The sequence below is a fragment of the Clinocottus analis genome, unplaced genomic scaffold (genome assembly GCF_023055335.1).
Source record: "Clinocottus analis isolate CAN_PGR_092001 unplaced genomic scaffold, fCliAna1.0.p SCAF_12, whole genome shotgun sequence".
Taxonomy (NCBI): Eukaryota; Metazoa; Chordata; class Actinopteri; order Perciformes; family Cottidae; genus Clinocottus; species Clinocottus analis.
Window position 1 is genome coordinate 11817978 of NW_027175843.1, and position 20580 is coordinate 11838557.

A 20580-nucleotide genomic window follows, 5' to 3' on the forward strand; every position below is an offset into this window, starting at 1 on the left:
AAGATGTCAAGGCTGACAGTGCAGTGACTGGGAATGAGCAGCTTACAGGGTAAATGCATTAAACTGGTATGGAGGGACACAGTCCACATGCTCCCTCTGCCATGGGGGAATGAAAGATTCATGACATCCTTGAGAAGGATGGCCATATTGATTTAAGTCGCTCTACAAATTGAAGCAGATGAGTTTGAAATGGATGTATTCCATGTCTCCTCTCCTGACTGTATTTCAAGTTATCAGTCCTCATGCAAATCACTTAATCCCTTGGTATTAAACCCCTTCCATTTTCCATGCACCTACTGTACGTCCCAAATCTCACAGGCATTTTTAAAAAGAATATAAAATAAATCAGCTCAGTATGTTACCACTATTCCCTGTTCAATTCTCCTTGATGTTCCTCACAGAGGATGCAGTCACTCTAAACACTAGTTAAATTATGATTCTATGGACATGCCTTACATGCTTTAGTTTTATGAGTAATTCGAGACATTGTGTAGTTTGTTTTCCCTCTGCCATCAATAACTACAGGGAGAAAAAAGTAAGGTTTGGGATTTGAGGAAGCCGTGTGACATCAGGAGCAACAAAGCCTTGCCCTTTTTTACAAAAAAGGCTAAAAGTTAAGCTGCTTATGTCTGTGCTTAAAAAGTAGTGGAACAATGGGGACCATGGGAGCTCAGTCTCGGCCTTCAGCATGTGGACATTTTAATTTTTGTGTTCCCCTCTTTGTGAACAACCAAGGCGGGTTGTGAGAGAAGATACCACAGACTCAGTCCTCCTCCAGCGATGATACATAATCAACGAGTGAATGGCTTTGTAAAGCTATCCTTTTCCACAGGGTGTAATAATACTTTGTACCTGAATGAGTTCTAACAAAAGGAAGCTGACACCGTGCAGAGACAAGTTAAATGGATAATGGCTACATAACAGTGGCAGCTTAGCTAACCGTGCTGAATGATCTGGGACATGTGGTATGCGTGGGTGCAGGGTTTCATAGGTGACTCCCCACCGAGGGGACTGAAGGGCCGTGTACCCCTGCTGAGGGTTTCGTGGCAGGGATGCCTACAGTGCACAAGGTGTGCTGCAGGACTCTTGGGTAACCACTCTCCAAAAGAGCACATCCATTTTTCATCACACTCAGCCCTCTTTGCTGTCTCGCAGTATGAGGTGAAACGCATGCAGAGCTTTCCTCATCATGTTTCATCTGTTTGATTGAAATTAGCTTGTCCAGCTAGATGTTGCAAATTAAAAAAAAGCCCAGTAGGGATTTCCATCTATGTGCAATGGAAAGTGTAGATAGCACGCTATAACGTATACTCATTTCAAAGACATGACATGGATATGGTGTTATCAGAGAGACATTTGCATATTTATTGTAATAAGTGGTTTGTTGCCATTGTTTAATTACTTTTTAATTACGATGTGAAACAGGTTTATTGGTAGCGAAGAGGAGCATATGGAGCATTGAACGCCATATGAGTACAGGTCTAACTTTGCATTAGACAGGAATGTTCATCCGCAGGCTATTTTTATCTCATGGGTTGCTTGCACTGGTGGTGGAAATCTAATATGGCTCTCCATACCATCTGTGCTTTTCTCTTAATTAGTCACTGTATGCTAACTTACATTTAATTTTAGCATCCATTGCATTCAATTTAATAACATTTGCATTAGCTCACAGAGCAATATATTGTGAATTAAAAATCGTAAACACAAATTAAATGTAGTTTGATTCGGAGCTGCTAGTTATCCCTGATGGCATTTGAGACACTGATTGAAGATGAATTTAGGCCAGGCTGTGTAGCTTGCAGCACTCTCACTGAGGCGAGATGTTGCCACAAGGCCCAAGGACTCTAAACAAAGGGTTAGCTTGCATGGCCTCTCCCTACATGCCCTAGTCCCAATTGGCTATGCCCCAGTAACGTTGCGTATTGGCTTAAGCAGAATAGCCCTGAACAAGAAACATGTCAGATTTCATTTTACAAGACGTACTGCCAGGCAGTGGTCTGCGGCTGTACTGTTTAAAAGCTCCAGTTGTAGATAGTACATTGGTAGAAGGATACAACAACTAAAATCAGCGCTCAACAATATTAGTCCTGTTTCTCCCTAAAGCAGATCAGCTGATGCATATCAATATGAAGCCTCAATACATCAATTAAATAGCAGGGTTCAAATAAGAAATAGCTTCTCATTTTTAAATAAGAATAATATACAGCGGTACTTGCACTACTACATAAATACAAGCAGTACTACTGTACGTATTTATGTATCTTTCAGACATCTAACACTTTCACCACGACTCTGTTTAACCTGTGAGTAAGTGATTATTGTCAGAGTGTCCAAAGGATCACTTGATTATGCAGCAATCTTTAAATAATTGATGATGGAAATAGAATCTTCAGTAATGAAATTTCCATCATGAAAAGGGAGCTAGTCTTTTTACTAATCTTAATACACTGTCTATTCGTTAAAGAAGGTGATTATAATATTTCTTGGCTCGCAGGGAAACACTCTACCTAAAGGTCAGGGAATTAATGGCACTAGCCAGTACAAACTGCTCTACTCCTTAGCACCTATGGCCACGTTTATGTTGTTGTGTGGACTTGTGTAGAAGAACAAGGTTGGATAGCCTGAAACCCAAATGTTCAGTAGTTTTCAGTAGAACGCTACAACCTACATGTATACATAAATATCGGGGTCAGAAGTTAACCATGTCAAATGCAAAGATTAAAAGAGAATACCAAAGAGCTTGTTAGACAGTGGAGATAGAGTTCAAAGCACATGCACATGCACATGGACAAAACATCTCCATACACGTTTTGACAAGACATATGTCACATTTAGGGAAATAGAGCGTTGCAAATAAATAAAACATAAGCCAATTAAAACAATTTATTTGAAATATACATATTACAGCATGCCTAAAAATAGAACATGTACAGAAAACACATGTAGAAGCGTCACACGCTGTGCATAACACAACAAAGTTTCAACAAACAAAACAAGGTTAACAGGGAAATGAGAAATAGAGACACACATCCGTTGGATACAGCATGTTCACAGCTTTTTTTCACTATAATTATATAGCTGCAATTTTGTTGTTGGGAATTTACATTTTATTTGATTAAAACTGACTGTGGTTAAATTTACAACCCTTTTGAATGCAAATGACCAACGTAAACAACCAAATCAAGACCACTTAAATTGCATATAAAAACACAGGTCAAGAGTGTATGATGATTCACGACAAAATACACTAATAAGATGTAGAAGTTAAGCAAAGTTATATCAAATCAATACATTTTAAAGGTGGTAAATTCGGTATAGCTTGCATTAAGATAGGAAGCAAGACCTTTGTCTATTTAAAGATATATAGAGGGGGAATGTCTACTTGAGCAGAGAATTAAGTCACTCTACCTCTTTGTGTTTTGTAATCCAAGCTTGTGTGTAAAAAAAACCTAGTCAATCGCCGCAGACCATAGACACTCCATGTTAAAAATCACGAATAACAAATTAAATAAACTTGTTTAGGGCCTCAAAAACAAATCATATAGTCACATCAACTATACAAGGGATTCATTTTAATCCAACTTGCCTGTTTACCTTTTATTACGATTTAATTTTAGGCATAATTGAGGGTGTTACCCCTTTGAGAGAGAGGTGGGTGCCATCTCAAGTCGTTAGCTGCTAGCTGTCGCTTCTGCTGTATCACAAGGGTACACCTCAGCCGCAACAACAATCCAGCTCTTTTCCCCTCTTTAGAGTTAGGCTGTGTTGTCATTGCCAATATGGCGACGGCTGAAACCACCCACCTCTTCACAACACCTCTTCAGAAACCTGTAGTTGAAGTCACAGAGATTTCCGTTCATAATATCGTATCGAGCCTCAAATCCTGTTGTCCATTGTCTTTATGCGCATATATATATATATATATATATATATATATATATATATATATATATATATATATATATATATATATATATATATATATATGGAACATAACATAGATGGACTGGTAAATCAAGAGCTTTGTTCACCACAATGGTCGCTTTCAATGCCCTCATTAGTGCAGAACTACATCTCCCGAGATACTAGAACTCCCTTGCTTGGAGCAGTGTCTCACTCCACAATGAGACTAAAACTAGCGAACAATTTGAAGGGAGTTAAATGCCTTGCAGACCACAGTCCGACATTGGTTTACCAGGTCTTATAGAGTGGTAAGTAGAAGTATCTTATGAACCACCCTGTGCTCAAACATGGTGTTTGTTATAGCCAATCTGTGACTAGTGCAGAAGTTTACAAAGCACCATTCAGGCTCAGATCAGTCAGGCCGTTCCTCTCAATCTGTCCCCTCAAGGTTTCTCCATTGCTGCCAACGTGCCCCTTAACACTATGCTACCTTGTGACTCTAAGCAGGCTGGGAACTCCGAGCTGGTGTTTGGTGTACAAGCACAAATAACAGTCAAAGATTGTTCTAAAAGACCCACAGTCACATAGAGTCAACTATCTTGTTTCCAGGGAGATCTGCAACACAGCAGGGCTCAGTTAGGAGCTCATGAGTATCCTCTGGTTTGAATATCCAGTGTATGCGCTGTTGTCATAGTCAAAACATGCTCTTGCTGCAAGGTTATGTCTGCCAAGGCAGTTAGTCAATCAACAGGAGGTAGAATCAGAGATAGTATTCATTTCATCTGTTTTGCAAAGAGTGGTTTTAATCGTATCATAACATAAAGTTAAGCAATGACATTTTGTTCAGACTCTCAACATGTATTTTGATGTGCATGTGTCAAGAAAACTATTTTGAATACACATAAAAGTCCTCATGGAATGGATCTCAGTTAGTCATACTAATGACTAAACTGAATAAGGTTTATTGGAATAAGAAAAATGAAAAAAGCTTTGGGTTTAGATAATTTCCCCTACCAAAAATAGCATTAGTGGGCTCGTGAACTTTGTTGGAAGTCAAGCAGAAGATGAATAACACAGTTGTTCCCAAATCAATGACTGGGGCCGTCTTTCTTGAGTTCATGAATGGCGCTGCTGATCATATGACTTACCGCCACAGATTTTAGCTGGAGAAAAGAAAAGCGCTCCTTGTTTTCTACACAAAAAGTTCCCTTTGTTTCCCAGGATAAGAGCAAGTTTACAAATCATCATAAATAACGTAGTGATGAGAAGATAATTCACCAGAGCAGTTGTAAAGAAGCTTTCCTTTGATCCATTTTTGGTAGAGGTGACATTCAGCAGGAGACCGGATGAGAGGGGCCCTTCCATGGCTTAGCCTTTTAGAATGACCATTGTTTTCCCATCTGGTAAGGTAAACTCTGGCCCAGAAATATTGCTGCTGAATTTACCATCATGGCTTTAAACAGAGCATAGTTATAATTTATACTATATCTCTGTAATCACGTAATATAAACTCATATTGTCAATTTTTTTAGATGGATGATTATAGAGGTTATTGTTATTTATTCACAATTTGATCAATTTTACAGCATTTCGTCATTTTTTAGCATATTCACGTCTTTGTAAATTAGCATATGAGACAAAGAAAAATATCCTTAAGACAATGATTATGTTAGCGTCAAACTATGTAGTTCAATGCATAACCCATGCATTGAACTACATAGTTTGATGCTAACAAAATGATGTACAATTCAAAAAATGTATGAAATTCCCTGACATAGAGCTTAATACAGATCTAGTTTTATTCACCCAGAAAAGGGAAACCAGGGCCCACTTCTGAAGTCACGCCAAGCAGGAGAGCTCATCAGGAGATCTGGTGCTCAGCCTGGCACAGCTGAAAGAAGACCACGGATAAAGTATAATGTGTTTATCATTGTCTTATCTCAATGGACATTTTTGGGGTTATTTTTTATTCACAGTACATGATATAACATATCATGTTATATGTCATATTATTGCGTTGACGCAAACCGATTGTAACGGCGTCAATTTTATTAACGGCATTAACATATTTTCTTTTTTTTTTTTTTTTCTCGCGATCAACACGCCGGACGTAGCTCAACCGGAAGCAAAACAATAGGCACGCCGTTTACGCTTGGACTGACGTTACGGGTTGAAATGAATGAATGTGAGCTCGATACAGCAAAATTAATGTTAAGACGTGGTTTCCTTGACAAGACCGAAGTGGTATGAGCCGTTTGTCATTGTGAACTGAGCTATCAATGATAAATGATGACAATGATATAAGACGCATCGCATCCAACGACAGGACCTACGAAGCCTGACTGCTATGTTGTTCACAGCTCTCTCTCTCTCTCTCTCTCTCTCTCTCTCTCTCTCTCTCTCTCTCTCTCTCTCTCTCTCAATTCAGTTAGAACATTACAACAACAATATTGCCAAAGCAATTAAAACACATCAGAAAAAACATAGAAATATACAACTCATAAAAACAAATAATAACAATATTAAAATAGATTGAAAGTCTCTCTCTCTCCTCTCTCTCTCTCTCTCTCTCTCTCTCTCTCTCTCTCTCTCTCTCTCTCTCTCTCCTTGTTTACCTGAAATGTGCACTTCATAATTTTATTTTGTTATAGATTTATTATATATATAATATATATATATATATATATATATATATATATGTATATATATATATATATATATATATATATATATATATATATATATATATATATATATATATAATATGTATATACAGTTAGTCTATTAAGGAAGTGAAGAGGGAAAGTGTAAAAAATATAATAAGTATTACTGAAGGCATAGCCTGTAAAAATCACACTTTAAAATATCATATTATCATATCAAACTCTTAGACAAGACACTTCGACAAGACAAGAAGAGCAGGAAACCAAGAGATAGGGAATAGAACAGAAGTAGAACATTGTCTAGTATTTGGATATAAATGCAGAGTATATGTACTATATATATATATATATATATATATATATATATATATATATATATATATATATATATGTATATATATATATATATATATATATATATATATATATATATATATATATATATACACACCAAATAGTACTTACTTGTATTAAATACAGTAAAAATTTCAAATTATATATCATAAAGCACATCCCGTTATTTACTGTCTTTAAAGATGTTGATTCATTGTTGTTAACAACGACATTTGTTGGGAAAATGTGAATTTACACATTCTGAATGTGCGGTTTGAAATCAAACATTAGAAATACCGTCAATATGCCATGCTGCTCATGTAATACTCAAAATGAATACTCATACTCAAAATGAATCTCATTTCCTGCCTGGATCCCGTGGTGCATGTCATTTCTTAATTTCCTGTCGCCTGTCCAGTTATCCATTTTAAATAGAGGAAAATGTCTCAAGAATAACATCACTGAGCACACATTTATCAAGGGATGATTTTAAGGATTTATCCCTAGCAATATTAATTCTTGCAGCATTTATCAGATCATTAAAAGTCAATACTGAATAACTCTCATATTCACTCGGAAAAATGTGCACATTGGGAAATCAAACAGATTAAAGTCAAAACCAAAAGGGCTTCCTTTTATACTGTAGACAGGACAGTGTCAAATTAAGTGAAAGATTTCTGGGAAATGCAGGAAAGTGCTTTTTTTGAAAAGAGGATTTTCTGGGGACGGACTCATATCCCTCCATTTCTCTAGGCACTGCTCTTCTACTTTACAGCACAATATAACCAGGCGCCCATGACAAGATGTGTGCAGTACAGACCCGCTGGTCTTATTATCCACATACAGCACATACTCATGCTATTCACATTAATTCAAAGGATACTGTTGAAACCTTCAAATCTACCTGTATTCTCAAATACTGCTCATTTGAAATCACATTACCATATTTTCGATGGTGACAATGCAGCATCATGACTGTGAATTGATGCAGAAATCCTTCCAACAGAAGTCTGGCATGTTGAGGCAGACCGAGCTTGTTATATTTAGTCAGACAGCAAGTCTGCTGCTAATGAACGCTGCTGGCAGGGTGTCTGTGAGCCCTGCAGAGATTACAGTGAACACTGGTAATATGTGTCCTCTGCGAGTAGGAGCCACACAACACGCCAGACAGAAGGACAGACAGATATATGTATATAGAGAGGCAGTTGCATAGACCAGATAACTGATATAACAACTAGTGTCGAAATATCGTATATACAAACTTTACTTTCTAAAATATATACAATGTTTTTGTGCTGGTTATTTTCGAGATCAAGCTTCCTCCTGCACCAGAGATGGTCACTGTGATATTATATGTCAGCCTGGTTTGAGGTGTTACTGTGTTGCTGTTTCGGGTCCAGTGAGTGTAGTTTCAATGGCGGACAGTTGTGCCCTCAGGCATCAATAGCTTCCACTCTCAGCTATAACCAGTTCAGCTGATAAATTGGTATATTCTGGGCTCAAGACTAAGTTTAGATCATGGATTGTTTTCTGCTCCACTGCCTCACACAATGCTCGGTTCCAGTGATTGTTCCTATGAGCACACTGCACCTCTAAATTGGCTGCATTCTGTGCTGCCTGTGATCTATTCTACTAAACCCTACGCTCTGCACCATGCTGGGGCTCTCACTTACAATTTATCCAGGTCCTGCTATAATTTTTATCCTATGTATTGCTCATTAAAATACAAGCAGTGCATCTATATGGACCATGCACACACGAATGCACTTATTTTTTTTTAATTTGGCTTATTTAACCCATGGGATTACTTATGTTATCCCTCTGTACTATTTCATTTGCTCTGAGATGCTGGCGTTGACCTTTAAATCGGATGAACTCGGTTTTCCCAACATTTATGTGAAACCAGAGGGAAGTATTAGTCATTTTTGGATTTCTGTTTAATTAAATTCAACACAACTGCTTCTACAATTACTTGCCTGATTGTGATAGTACTTGTTCATAATTTTTCCCTTAGATTTCCCTTTTTTTCTATAGTTTCAGGTTGATTATATACATATTGGGACATACTTCCCCTTTTAGAGAAGACTGGCAGAAGGATAATACATGATTCCACTTTTTGGCACTGACGCTTTGTTTCTCTTTCAGGGTCTGACTTCCAGTGTAACATTCACATAATCCCTGTGAAAAATGAAGAGGGCGTGGTGATGATGTTTATCTTAAATTTTGATTACATCGTGGATGACGAAAGTGACCACTCCACAGAGAAGATAAGCCCAACGTCCCCTACAAAGTCAGATCACAGTGAGTATTTTTTTATGCCATTCCTTCCTTATTGTGTTATAAATGTACCCGGTAAAAGATTGTAATAGAGAGAGACTGTTTTTGGCATTTGAATTACTTGAAACTCCATTTTCATCCCAAACCAGTATTCTCTAGGTAAAAACTTCTTTCATGATCAAAGCTTAAAGAAAATCCTGATACGATGCTGTACCAAAAAAATGCATGGCATGACATGTGTCATTAATTTATCAGATGTTCTCTTCTTTTTTTTCTCCAAATTAAGCCGGTGCATATTTTGGGAAATGGCACTATTCCTAAAAATTAAAAAAAGATAAATGAAAATACATCTGCTCGACACTAATTGGGCACTAGAGGTTTTCATTCAATTCCCAGAGATGCTCCTCCAAAATTCTTGCGCGCTTCTATTATTATTCCACAAAAGTATGCATTATTTAAGTTGCCAGTCCAAAGCGGTTAACATGCATTATGGAATGCACTGTGCATGCAGTGAATGAGCGGTCTGCTTACATAACCTTATCTTGTTGAAAATGTTAAATTATTTATTTGTTTCATGTCTGTTGGGAGAACAGCATATATATATATATATATATATATATATATATATATATATATATATATATATATATATATATATATATAGCATATTTGATTTGGATGTGTGTCAGTAGGTGTGTCAGTAGGTGTGTCAGTAGGTGTGTCAGTAGGTGTAAATGTAAGTGAGATGATTGGAGGCACTCAGCATTCTTCCTTGACCAGAGCTCAGCTATCCACTTCCCTCAGCATAAATTCCTCAAGGACACTGGCATTTGACTTGTGCTGCACTGTGTGTATGTGTGTATGTTAGTTTGTGCACCATGCCTATTTGTGTGAGCGTTTCTAATGTGTAAGCAAGTGTTCGTTGCCCGTTACCAACGTTGCTAATCAGAGTTGATCGCTTGTGAGCGTGGTACAGCAAAGGGACCTGTGGGTATATGGGGCTGAAAGAAATATGATGTGACTTTTGATTGGAAAGAGTCATGACTACATGCACACGTCACACTTTAAGTATCACCTCACTATTGTCTTTATCTTTGAGCAGTCCTTAGATAACGTCAGATTACAAGTGTAATTTTACGCAATATTGGATTTGACGAATGACTCATGCTAATGATTTAGCTCTGGCGCTGCGTTGGACTATATTATATGCCCATAATGTATTTTATTTTTTAATTCCACACCAGATTCAGTGTTACTTAAGATCTGGATGAAAATGTCATGTAATCAACAGCGTTTAGAGACCATAAAAACAAAAACTTGACACTGGTGAAAAAAATCATGTGGTTGTCCGGTCTTTATAGCACAATGATATGCTGTTTCATGGGCAGAGGAAGGACTTGGACATGTCACTGCTTTCAAAAAATAAATTCAGTTTTTATTTAGGGATTTACCACTCCCAAAAAAGCCTAGCCATACATTTTGGTGTTGCAACCTGTTAGAAGTGATTTTTGGACATTGGGGAGCTAATTATGATCTGCTGTTGACAGCAAGCAAAAAGCCCCCTGGTAAATTGAGCCTGGAAGGAGAGTAATCCCTCTTTCCCTGACCTGCCGTAGAACACATCATTCAGCAACTTCAACATGCCTTCGAGGCCCAAAACCAGAGACAATATACTTGCAATTTACTCAGCAGAAAGGTACACTGTTTAGTGGACAGATACTTTTTTCACCTGAGGTATCATTATGGCCACATGTGAGTTGTGTGTGTGCCATAAGAGTCCCACTAATTAAGGTGCGAGGTGGTTTAAACCACCTCGAAGGAAAGGTCACTGTAAGCTGCTGATAAGCTTTTTCAGTAAAAAAAAAAAAAGGCTTTTGTCAAAATAGATCTAGTGAAAACTCCAGAGCGACACACAAAGGAGCAAAGCCGGGGTTATTATATACAAATAGTAGATGGAGGGTCCAATTAGCACAGCATTCCATGTTTTCAAACCTAGGAACACATTAATACTCTTGTGACCATAAACCCAAATACAAGTCTCAGCAGGCTCATCATAAACAACTATCGAGGAAACTACTTTGTAATGCATTCACAGGAGAAAAAATAGATCTGCCCTGTTTTTCTGAATAAACAATATCATTATCTCCTAAATCTGAGAAGGGTTTTTATGGAAAACAAAATTCTCTTGGCATTTAGAGAAAAGGTTTTTCCTGTTGTTTTTTTCCCATGACAATACTATCACTAATCCAGGAAAACCGGCAAATGTTTTGATTCTTTGGATTCATTGAAAAAGCCTTATTTAGCTCCAAACGTCTGGAACCATGAACTCATTGATGTACACAATTTAAGACAATTCGAGAGTTGCTGAAATTTTTAGTCTGCAGCTACCAGCTCTGACAATAAACATCACATATTAAGGTTGATAGAGCTAGACCTTTCCATGCTACCATATGTTTTATAGGTATTGATTAAACATTCAGCAAGAGCAACAGTCAAGAGTATTAATGTCAGTCTCCCTGCCGAGAAGAGACAGGATGCTTGTCCATATCTCTTGCCAGCTCAGTATGTCATTAGGTTCCTCTCTAGGAAACTGGTTGAGTGTCATGGCTCTATTGTAAGCTTATATAGTTGTAACATCAGCACATTTGGCCAGGGACTGGAAACAGATGGCAATGACTTTGTGTAAGGAGGCTGCTGAGAGATGTGTGCCTCACGAGTGAGGCAGGGTTCACCCCCACTCTCCTTGTATTGTTAATGAGACAAATTGTCACAAGAGGTCATTAACGTTGGCTACTGTGTCCGTTGTGAACATGTGTGTTGTTATACAATAATAGGGGGAAGCATATAGTACATTGATTGTGCAGTCTGCGTTTTCACATGCTAATAAGAACTTAATGGAGATGATTTGACAAAAGCACATCTGTTTTGATCTGTCTTCATTTTCATAGTGTAGTGCATTGATCTCCTAACGGTTTACCACTAGAGAATAGCATCTTCCGCTTAACATTGTTTTGTTAATTAAAATACATGAAGCTTCAGTTACACAAAGTCTTGCAGAATTTACAGAAATGTGATCCCCTGCTTGTCTGGGGACAAACACAGCATGGACGTCTTATAAAAGATTAATTTGAAAATAACATGGAGACCTGCACACTTGAGAAACCAGAGCCCAAATGTGTTCATTTCATTATGTATGAGTGGACAATGTTGGGCCTCCGTGTACTTATTACTGTTGTCGCTGAATGTCGAAGCTGAGACACCAAAAATTACTTTAAAAATAATAATACTTCAAGAATGAAGTATGTTTTAATAATAATCAATATTCCTTTAGTCAAGAAAAACATGTTGGCTCTCATGACCTTTATAATTCATCAAAATGGCTCTGTAAATTGGTTATTTCATCAGTTCTAAATTACAACCAAAGTATTTTTTATATTTCAGTTTCCGTTCTCCCATGTTGTTGGCAGAATAAATCTATCATCCAATCATGAATGTAAACACTTTACTCTGGGATGTTTATATTTTTTGGTGCTTTCTCATAATCCTTCTCACTTTTTAGGGAGGAGTAGATTCGTCCGCTTCCGGCAGGCTGCTTTGAGCCTAATGAATACCAAACAATCTCTTCCGCAAGAGGACCCAGATGCTGTGTTGGTGGACCCGCCCAAAGAGAATGAGGGCTCAGTGGCCCTGCAGAGCTTCCCTTCACCCACCAAGAGCATTTGCAGTCCCATTGAGACCAATGACACACATGGCCTCATAGACTCAAGCCACCAATCTTCCCAGGCGAGCGTCGGCCCTGAACCACTTGGCCATTCTTCCCCTAAACACCTCTGGGATAATCTGTACCAAACAGAGCCACACCAATCTTCTATCACTCTCTCAAACACCTTCCCCAGAGGCAGCATCAATAGCATAAGGCGAGCCTCATCTGTCCACGAAATGGAGGTCTACAGCTCAAACTCCAAAAGCATATTCATGGATCATCATACTGGTGAAGGTATGTACAGAAATACCGTATGTAAGTAGAGTTTACCGCTGGCCCATCATCACATTATGATGGAGTTGCATTAGAATGCAGACTAGTGTTAATTCAACTATATGACAGTTAGGTCAGCAGTACACTTATTACACATTTAGTCTTCAAAAGTTATATTCAAGACACATAATTTGTAGATAGACACACTGTTTCTCAGGTAATCTTCTATTTTTGCCCATGACTCAGGGTTGTTCTGGAGCATGACTTTCAAGAAAGGCAATCAGCATAAATGCTCTTCACAGATCCACTTTTGCTGGATCAGTTAAGTGGGGTGACTCCACTTAATTATGAGGAATTATGTTCACTTGAAACAACATTGTGATTTTGTCACATCAGCCTCGTATGTCCGGGCATCATGTACTAATCAAAGCGCTGACTAACCTGCATGAATGTATTGTGTGATAATGTTGTAGTTCTGCTGATTAGTTATTCTTCCAAACTATGCGAGGTAAAATCCTGAATAATTTCAAAGCCATGTATCCACACAGTCTTATGTTACTTAACACTCACTCTTTACTTAACAGTTAACTGTTCCCACAAATGTTATAAAAAGTAATTTTAGCTTTTCACTATCAGCTGATGCCAGAATATATTAGTCAATGGTACTGTGTAAGTATTGTTGGCTGCTACTGTTCAGCTGGCTACACCAATGCATCAGCAGCATCTACAAAGGATTATTGTCACCTTATTTTCAAAACATAAAAATAAGGTGAAGCACGCCTTTTAGTATTTGTTTAGTCTAAAAACCATCACCATTATTTTACTAAAGTATTTACTGTATCTGTTTAAGCTCTGCTTACAGCAGACTGACCATCACACATTAACAGCTCAGGTTGTTACTGGAAAAATGTGTATGCCTATCAACGTGTATATTTGAGGTATTGTGTCTGGAATTTAAAAGTTTATAGAAGCTCTCCAAGAATACTAATGTGACTATTATTTGTTCTAAACCACCAGGCGCTTTTAATCATGTGAAGTCCAGCCTGCTTGGCTCTACCTCTGATTCTAACATCAATAAGTATAGCACCATCCACAAGATCCCTCTGATTGCACTCAATTTCTCTGAGGGGACTGACAAGAAGACTCATTCTCCGCCAACTCCGGAGACAACCATCATAGCACCAAAAGTCAAAGACAGAACTCACAATGTCACAGAAAAAGTCACGCAGGTGAGTCTGTATGTTCCACTTTGTTTAATTTTGCTCTACCTTCTACCAGACAGGCAAACTCTTCAACCACCATCATAAGACCTAGGGTTTGATTCTAAATAATCCTTGATTCTGTATTTCAAAGAACACAATTGGCTCCGTGTGATAAGTGATTGCTGGCTGTAATTATATCTTTATCACTGCACTGACTCAAAATGTAGTCATTTGATGGGGTATCTCGAAGGTGGGTTGTAGGATAGCATGGTACACTGATACACAGCACATGTTACAGCTTGCTGGTGATGGTTCACACAGGTATCCAGGTCAGTGGAGGAGAGACATTAAGGACAGGAGCGAAGGGTAATTGGGCGTTACTAACTGCAGAGAAAGTGAGGATGAGGAAATAATTGGAAAATTCATACTCATCAACACCAGCTGAGAGTAGTTGTTACTGGAAGGGAGAGACATGACTTCCTCACAAAATATGTTCATCTTTTTACTTGCAAGCCTTCTGCAGGGATTCAGGATATTTCTCAAGGACAATGCAGCAGCACTAACACTTCCTGTCATAGGACCTATCAGGTCGATCAATTCCCTGTAGAGAAGACCAGCTGATGCCAGCTTGTCAAGGGCGGCTAAGAGTGCAAGCATCCAACCCAATATTGATTATTAAATGCCTATGTTTTACTTTCACACACATACAATAGAAAGTCCAAAATCATTTGATAGTTTTAATCATCCTGACGATAATTCTTTTTTTTTAGTATAAATAGCCATGAAAACAGAAAAGCAATAGAGCTACTACTTGCTGGTAATGTCAGCAACAACCAAGCACAAGAGAAGCCCAGGAACATAATATTTAAACATATTTTAACAGATATTACTAATTCAATCATCATCATCAACATGATTAACCTTAGTCCTACTACCTGGGGTACCAGCAGAGCCCTAAGGTATACTATTTGTCATATTTCACAGGTGCTTTAGTCTATCATTTCATTTTTTTCTAATAACTTGTCATTGTTTTCTGTTTCTGTTTTAATTAGTGCTTTCTAAAACACCATTTTGCATACTGATGTATTTGGGTCCAGAAGCAATAGAAAGGCATTTTTGTATCTATGTAACTGTTTATTGACTTACTGTCTGCCATGGGCCCTAATTTATAATGTCTCTATCAGGGGCTAGCGTGCCATTCCTTTTGAAGGAGGTAGACACAGTTGCAGCGGACACAGATTTGCTAATCTGCTCTGTCTATTTTCATCTCCCACAATATGCAAGTGAACTGTCACGTTCATCAAATTAAATAATAATTTGTCCCCAGGGACCACAATCAGTCTTTATATGTTTATTATGTTGGTAGAATGAGAGTGAAACACTCTTCCTCCCTGCTGACGTTAGTTTGGCGTTTGACCTTGCTAGAATGGGAAAACTGCATCTACTTCCTGACTGCTAGCATTGGGAGATCTATAATTCATGTGTTAAGAATAAGGGAATGTGCTTAAATTAATAGATGGACTTAGCACCCTCATTCTCACTCCTGCAATATATGTTGCCCCCTATCTTTGTCTGCCACTGCTTATGAAGCCCAAAACATTGGACGACTTGGCCTTTCTGAGCTCGCTGAATAATTTATCATCCAGTCCAGTCCTATGGGAACATTTAAATATTTGTATACAAACATCTATCAGCAAAGTTTAAACAGATTTTTCTCCAATTCATCAGTCGTACAGTAACTTTTTACCTAGAATGTGGAACAAGTGAGCGCCAGTCAGATTATTTATGGGGCAATCTACTTGTCATCCTGGAGTGGCTGCCTTGACCTATTACTGTTTGACTGCAGAGCACTTTGTGTGTCACAGTTGCTGTTAAATCAATCCCTGAAGGCTGTGAGCTGGCTAAATTACCTGGTGGGCCTCAGCAATAATGATCATAAGAATTAAGTACTTAAAGGTGTCTTTAATCAAACTGAAGGATTATCTGTAAAGAAAAACACTATTGACATCAATTTTCAGTGAAGTTTCAGTAATCCCATTCAATTAAGATGTTGATCCACGATACATTGAAGTGACGTTTAAAAGTGTGATGGCGTAATCGGGTGGTGTCCCTGATTGATCTGACCCTCTCTGTCCACTCCTCCAGGTCCTGTCACTCGGAGCTGATGTCCTACCAGAGTACAAACTCCAGACAGCCCGAATTGACAAGTTCACCATCCTTCACTACAGCCCCTTCAAAGCTGTGTGGGACTGGCTGATCCTGCTGCTGGTCATCTACACTGCAATCCTCACTCCCTACTCTGCTGCTTTTCTTCTCAATGACACAGAGGAACAGAAGAGGCGTGAATGCGGATACTCTTGCAGCCCTCTTAATGTAGTGGATTTAATGGTGGACATCATGTTCATCATCGACATCCTCATAAACTTCAGGACCACTTACGTAAACCTGAACGAGGAGGTCGTCAGCGATCCAGCCAAGATAGCAATCCATTACTTTAAAGGCTGGTTCCTTATCGACATGGTGGCGGCAATCCCCTTTGACCTTCTTATCTTTGGCTCAGGATCAGATGAGGTATGTTATTTTTAAAGCATATATTTTTCACCTGTATTTCTTTTTTTCTGTAGGGAGCTTTTCTGCACATCAACCCGGCCATGCTTGCCCTGTTATCCATTCACTAAGTCCAGAGTTGTACCCCTGGGCCACTAGTAAAGCCTGAATCTTTCTGTTTCGGCTTTGAAAGGATTACTTTAAATTGCATGTTTTTTCATACTTTTCTCTCTATTTTCTTTTTTTTTTTTGAATGGTCCTCATTCTCGAATCCATTTACACGGATTAATGGCTTACCAAATGGCAATCAATGATGCATTTATGTGAGGAGCAGGCCAACAGGGCTGTGTGCACAGCTTACATGCAGATGTGAGATGGCCATTGGTAGGCTGGCTGCCAGGCCTGCTGGCTTGTTTGTTGGGAGGATATGTCCCCTCAGGCTCTAGATCCACTTCAGTGCTTTACTGTGCTTTGTAGGCACTCCATTACACCAGAAAAGCTCCTGATTATAAACCATAATCATCTTTTCAGTCATGGCTGCTGCTGAGTCAGTTCAGTGAATCACAACAAATCCAAAAGAAAATGGTTTTCTTTCTCCCACAAGACAGTTTAACACAGAAATCACAAAAAAAAAAATTGGCAAATTTGCTCATGAAGTTGCGAGTAAAACGTATTATTTTTTTGCCTCTGGAAAATCAATGCAAACTATTTTACATTTTAATGAATAATAGTAAATAGTACGATAGTTGAAAGATTTATTTCGCTTAACCAGCGTGGTCTTGATAATTTTCAGACTAAACATGCAACGCCCCACTCAACGACATTCTCATTCAGAAAATAAGAAACAACTGCGACAGTGGCAGATGTTTTTCACAAAGCTCTTTAATTTAGCAGCTTAACAAGGGAGTTTTAACCTACTAGCGCTTGACTGCAACTTTTAGTTGGAGCAGAGAATATATTTAAAATGGATTTCAATCAATGTCTTGTTTTTTTTAAAACAATTTAGTCTTTTAACAAGATTAAACATCCTGTGAGGAGCATTATGCAAATTTGACACCGCGTCGGGATTTGTTAATACTGATAAATATTATAATAGAAACAGGAAAAACATTAATTTCAAGCTGTTTTACTGTGAATGTGATCGGAAAGAAGTTAAGTGCTTTGTCCCAACTTGAACCCCCTAAATGTTTTCTTCTCGTTACAGAGGATCAGGGAGAGAGTGGGGAGGCAGATATGTTGATATATCAAGCTGTTTACATATTAATATTTATAACCTTGGCTGTGAAAGAGACCTTTATAAGGATCCGTTGAGGTGAAGACCAAATCAAATCATCAAATTCTGCTTTTACGTGTGTAAATGTACCTCAAATGAAGTGGTGGTGTTGGCCTTTACGTTTAGATTTAGGGCTAACATACCAACACAATAACCTAATCTTAGAGGTTCTAAAATGCAAATTGTGAAGGCTACAATGAAATAGTAGACTCAAACCAAAGACTTTTTGTTGCATTTTGTTATTTATTTTTTGGAGTGACATTAGAAAAGGAATATGGTGAATTCTTACATGTTACATAAATATTGTTCAAATCTATTAAGGCAGCCAGCTCATAAGAGTTGTGCTGGAGTCAAAGCAATAGTAAGTCGTTAAGGAAGTCATTCTACTTGAAATATCCACTGGAGGTCAGAACTATAGTAACTTCTCATTAAGTTAATTACATTCATACATAACTGCACAGTGCATATTATAATTGGTGTGAGTTCTGGAAATTTTGCTAAGTGGGTTATTCTATTCTAACCACTTGGTAAAGTTTGTGGTCATAGTTGAATGATAGAAATGTCAATGTGAAACATAAACCCTTAATGTCAAACACAAATGCTTTATCTAAAATCGACGAAATGTCCCCAGATTTTTGCTTCAACATAGGGCAATGGATAATAATTGACCATGATGAATCCCTTCTTTTTTAAGAAAATCTATATTCAAGGCGATGCTACAGTGGTTAACTAGCAGAGTGTACAGACATTAGCTTCCTTTTGGAAGGTCATTCAGTAATTGGCAGGTAGATAAATGACCGTTCCAATGGGAATGGTAGTTAGTGATTCCTAAACCTTTCTTGATGACACAGAAGCAGCAACCAACTCCCAGGGAGCCACTGAGTGAGTGTTACTGCCTGTTGGCTGTTAAATAAATGAGGATTTATTTTTGAGCTGCTGGTGTTTTCACGTATGTGTTCATTTGCCTTTGACCAAAGAGCTGTGGGGAGTTGCTGCAATGGAACCATTATCTTTTTTCACCGTAACAGAAACTCATTACCTCAGTTTGTGAATTGACCCTCTGGATTTCTCAGTGCATTATATTTGTTGTTGATGAAGAGGGCATGTCAAAGGTTGCAGATGTGGTAGATATTTAGCAAATAAGATTGTTTCTTGATAATTGTATGACAAATGAAATGTCCCATACTGAAACGAGATACATGCAATATAATACTGCTCAAGTTCTATAGTTTGAGATATTAACATTCAAATTACTGCTACTACGAAGGAAATGCCCAACTCTGCTTTTTGTTTAGACTACCACTCTGATCGGACTGTTGAAGACGGCGAGGCTCCTGCGTCTGGTGCGCGTTGCGAGGAAGCTGGACCGCTACTCTGAGTATGGGGCTGCAGTCCTCATGCTGCTCATGTGCATCTTCGCCCTTATTGCCCACTGGCTAGCCTGTATATGGTACGCCATTGGCAATGTGGAGAAGCCCTACTTGGAGCACAAGATTGGCTGGCTAGACAATCTGGGCGTGTCCATAGGAAAGAGATACAACTATAGCGACCCCAACTCTGGTCCCTCTATCAAGGACAAATATGTCACAGCACTTTACTTCACCTTCAGCAGTCTGACCAGTGTGGGCTTTGGAAATGTTTCCCCTAACACCAACTCAGAGAAGATCTTTTCCATCTGTGTCATGTTGATTGGATGTGAGTATGTTTTGGCCTTTTCTTTCAATTTCTTTTAGCATAACTTTATTCAGCTTTTATCTATTCAATTCAATTCAGTTCAGTTTATTTTGTATTGCCCAAAATCACAAATACAAGATTTGCCTCGGAGGGCTTTACAATCTGTATACATGACATCCTGGTCCCAGAACCTCACATCGGATCAGGAAAAACTCCCCCACATAAAGATAGTAAAACCCTCTGCACTTGAAGTGAACTAAGTCACTCACTTTATTTCCATTTTGGAGATACAATCCCTCCTTTGTTGTCCTTCCCGATGTTTCTTCCTAAATAAATCTCTTTGGGGGAGAGTTTTTCTTTATCTGAGTCAAGGATCTAAGGACAGAGGATTGTAATGCCCCCTGAGGCAAATTTATTTATGATTTATGATATTGCTATACAAATACAAATTTGACTTGATTTGGCTTGACGAGACAATAGAATTCTAACTTACCTCTTTTATTGATCATTGTTTGTGTTTCAGCCCTCATGTATGCCAGTATTTTTGGAAACGTCTCTGCCATTATCCAGAGGTTATACTCGAGTACGGCCCGATATCATGCTCAAATGTTACGGGTGAGGGAGTTCATACGCTTTCATCAGATTCCCAATCCACTGAGGCAGCGGCTGGAAGAGTACTTCCAACACTCCTGGGCCTACACCAACGGCATTGATATGAACACGGTAAGT

At 38.4% G+C, this 20580-nt stretch overlaps 1 protein-coding gene across 1 annotated transcript in view; it reads left to right on the forward strand.

The window, feature by feature from the left end:
• Positions 1-20580, forward strand: part of LOC137782790 (potassium voltage-gated channel subfamily H member 7-like) — a 34870-nt gene that overhangs the window by 2785 nt on the left and 11505 nt on the right. Inside the window, exons 3-8 of the mRNA XM_068572424.1 lie at positions 9048-9203; positions 12739-13176; positions 14173-14384; positions 16503-16928; positions 19473-19872; positions 20375-20574. Of these exons, the coding sequence (XP_068428525.1) occupies positions 9048-9203; positions 12739-13176; positions 14173-14384; positions 16503-16928; positions 19473-19872; positions 20375-20574 (1832 nt within the window). The remainder of the gene's footprint in view (positions 1-9047; positions 9204-12738; positions 13177-14172; positions 14385-16502; positions 16929-19472; positions 19873-20374; positions 20575-20580) is intronic.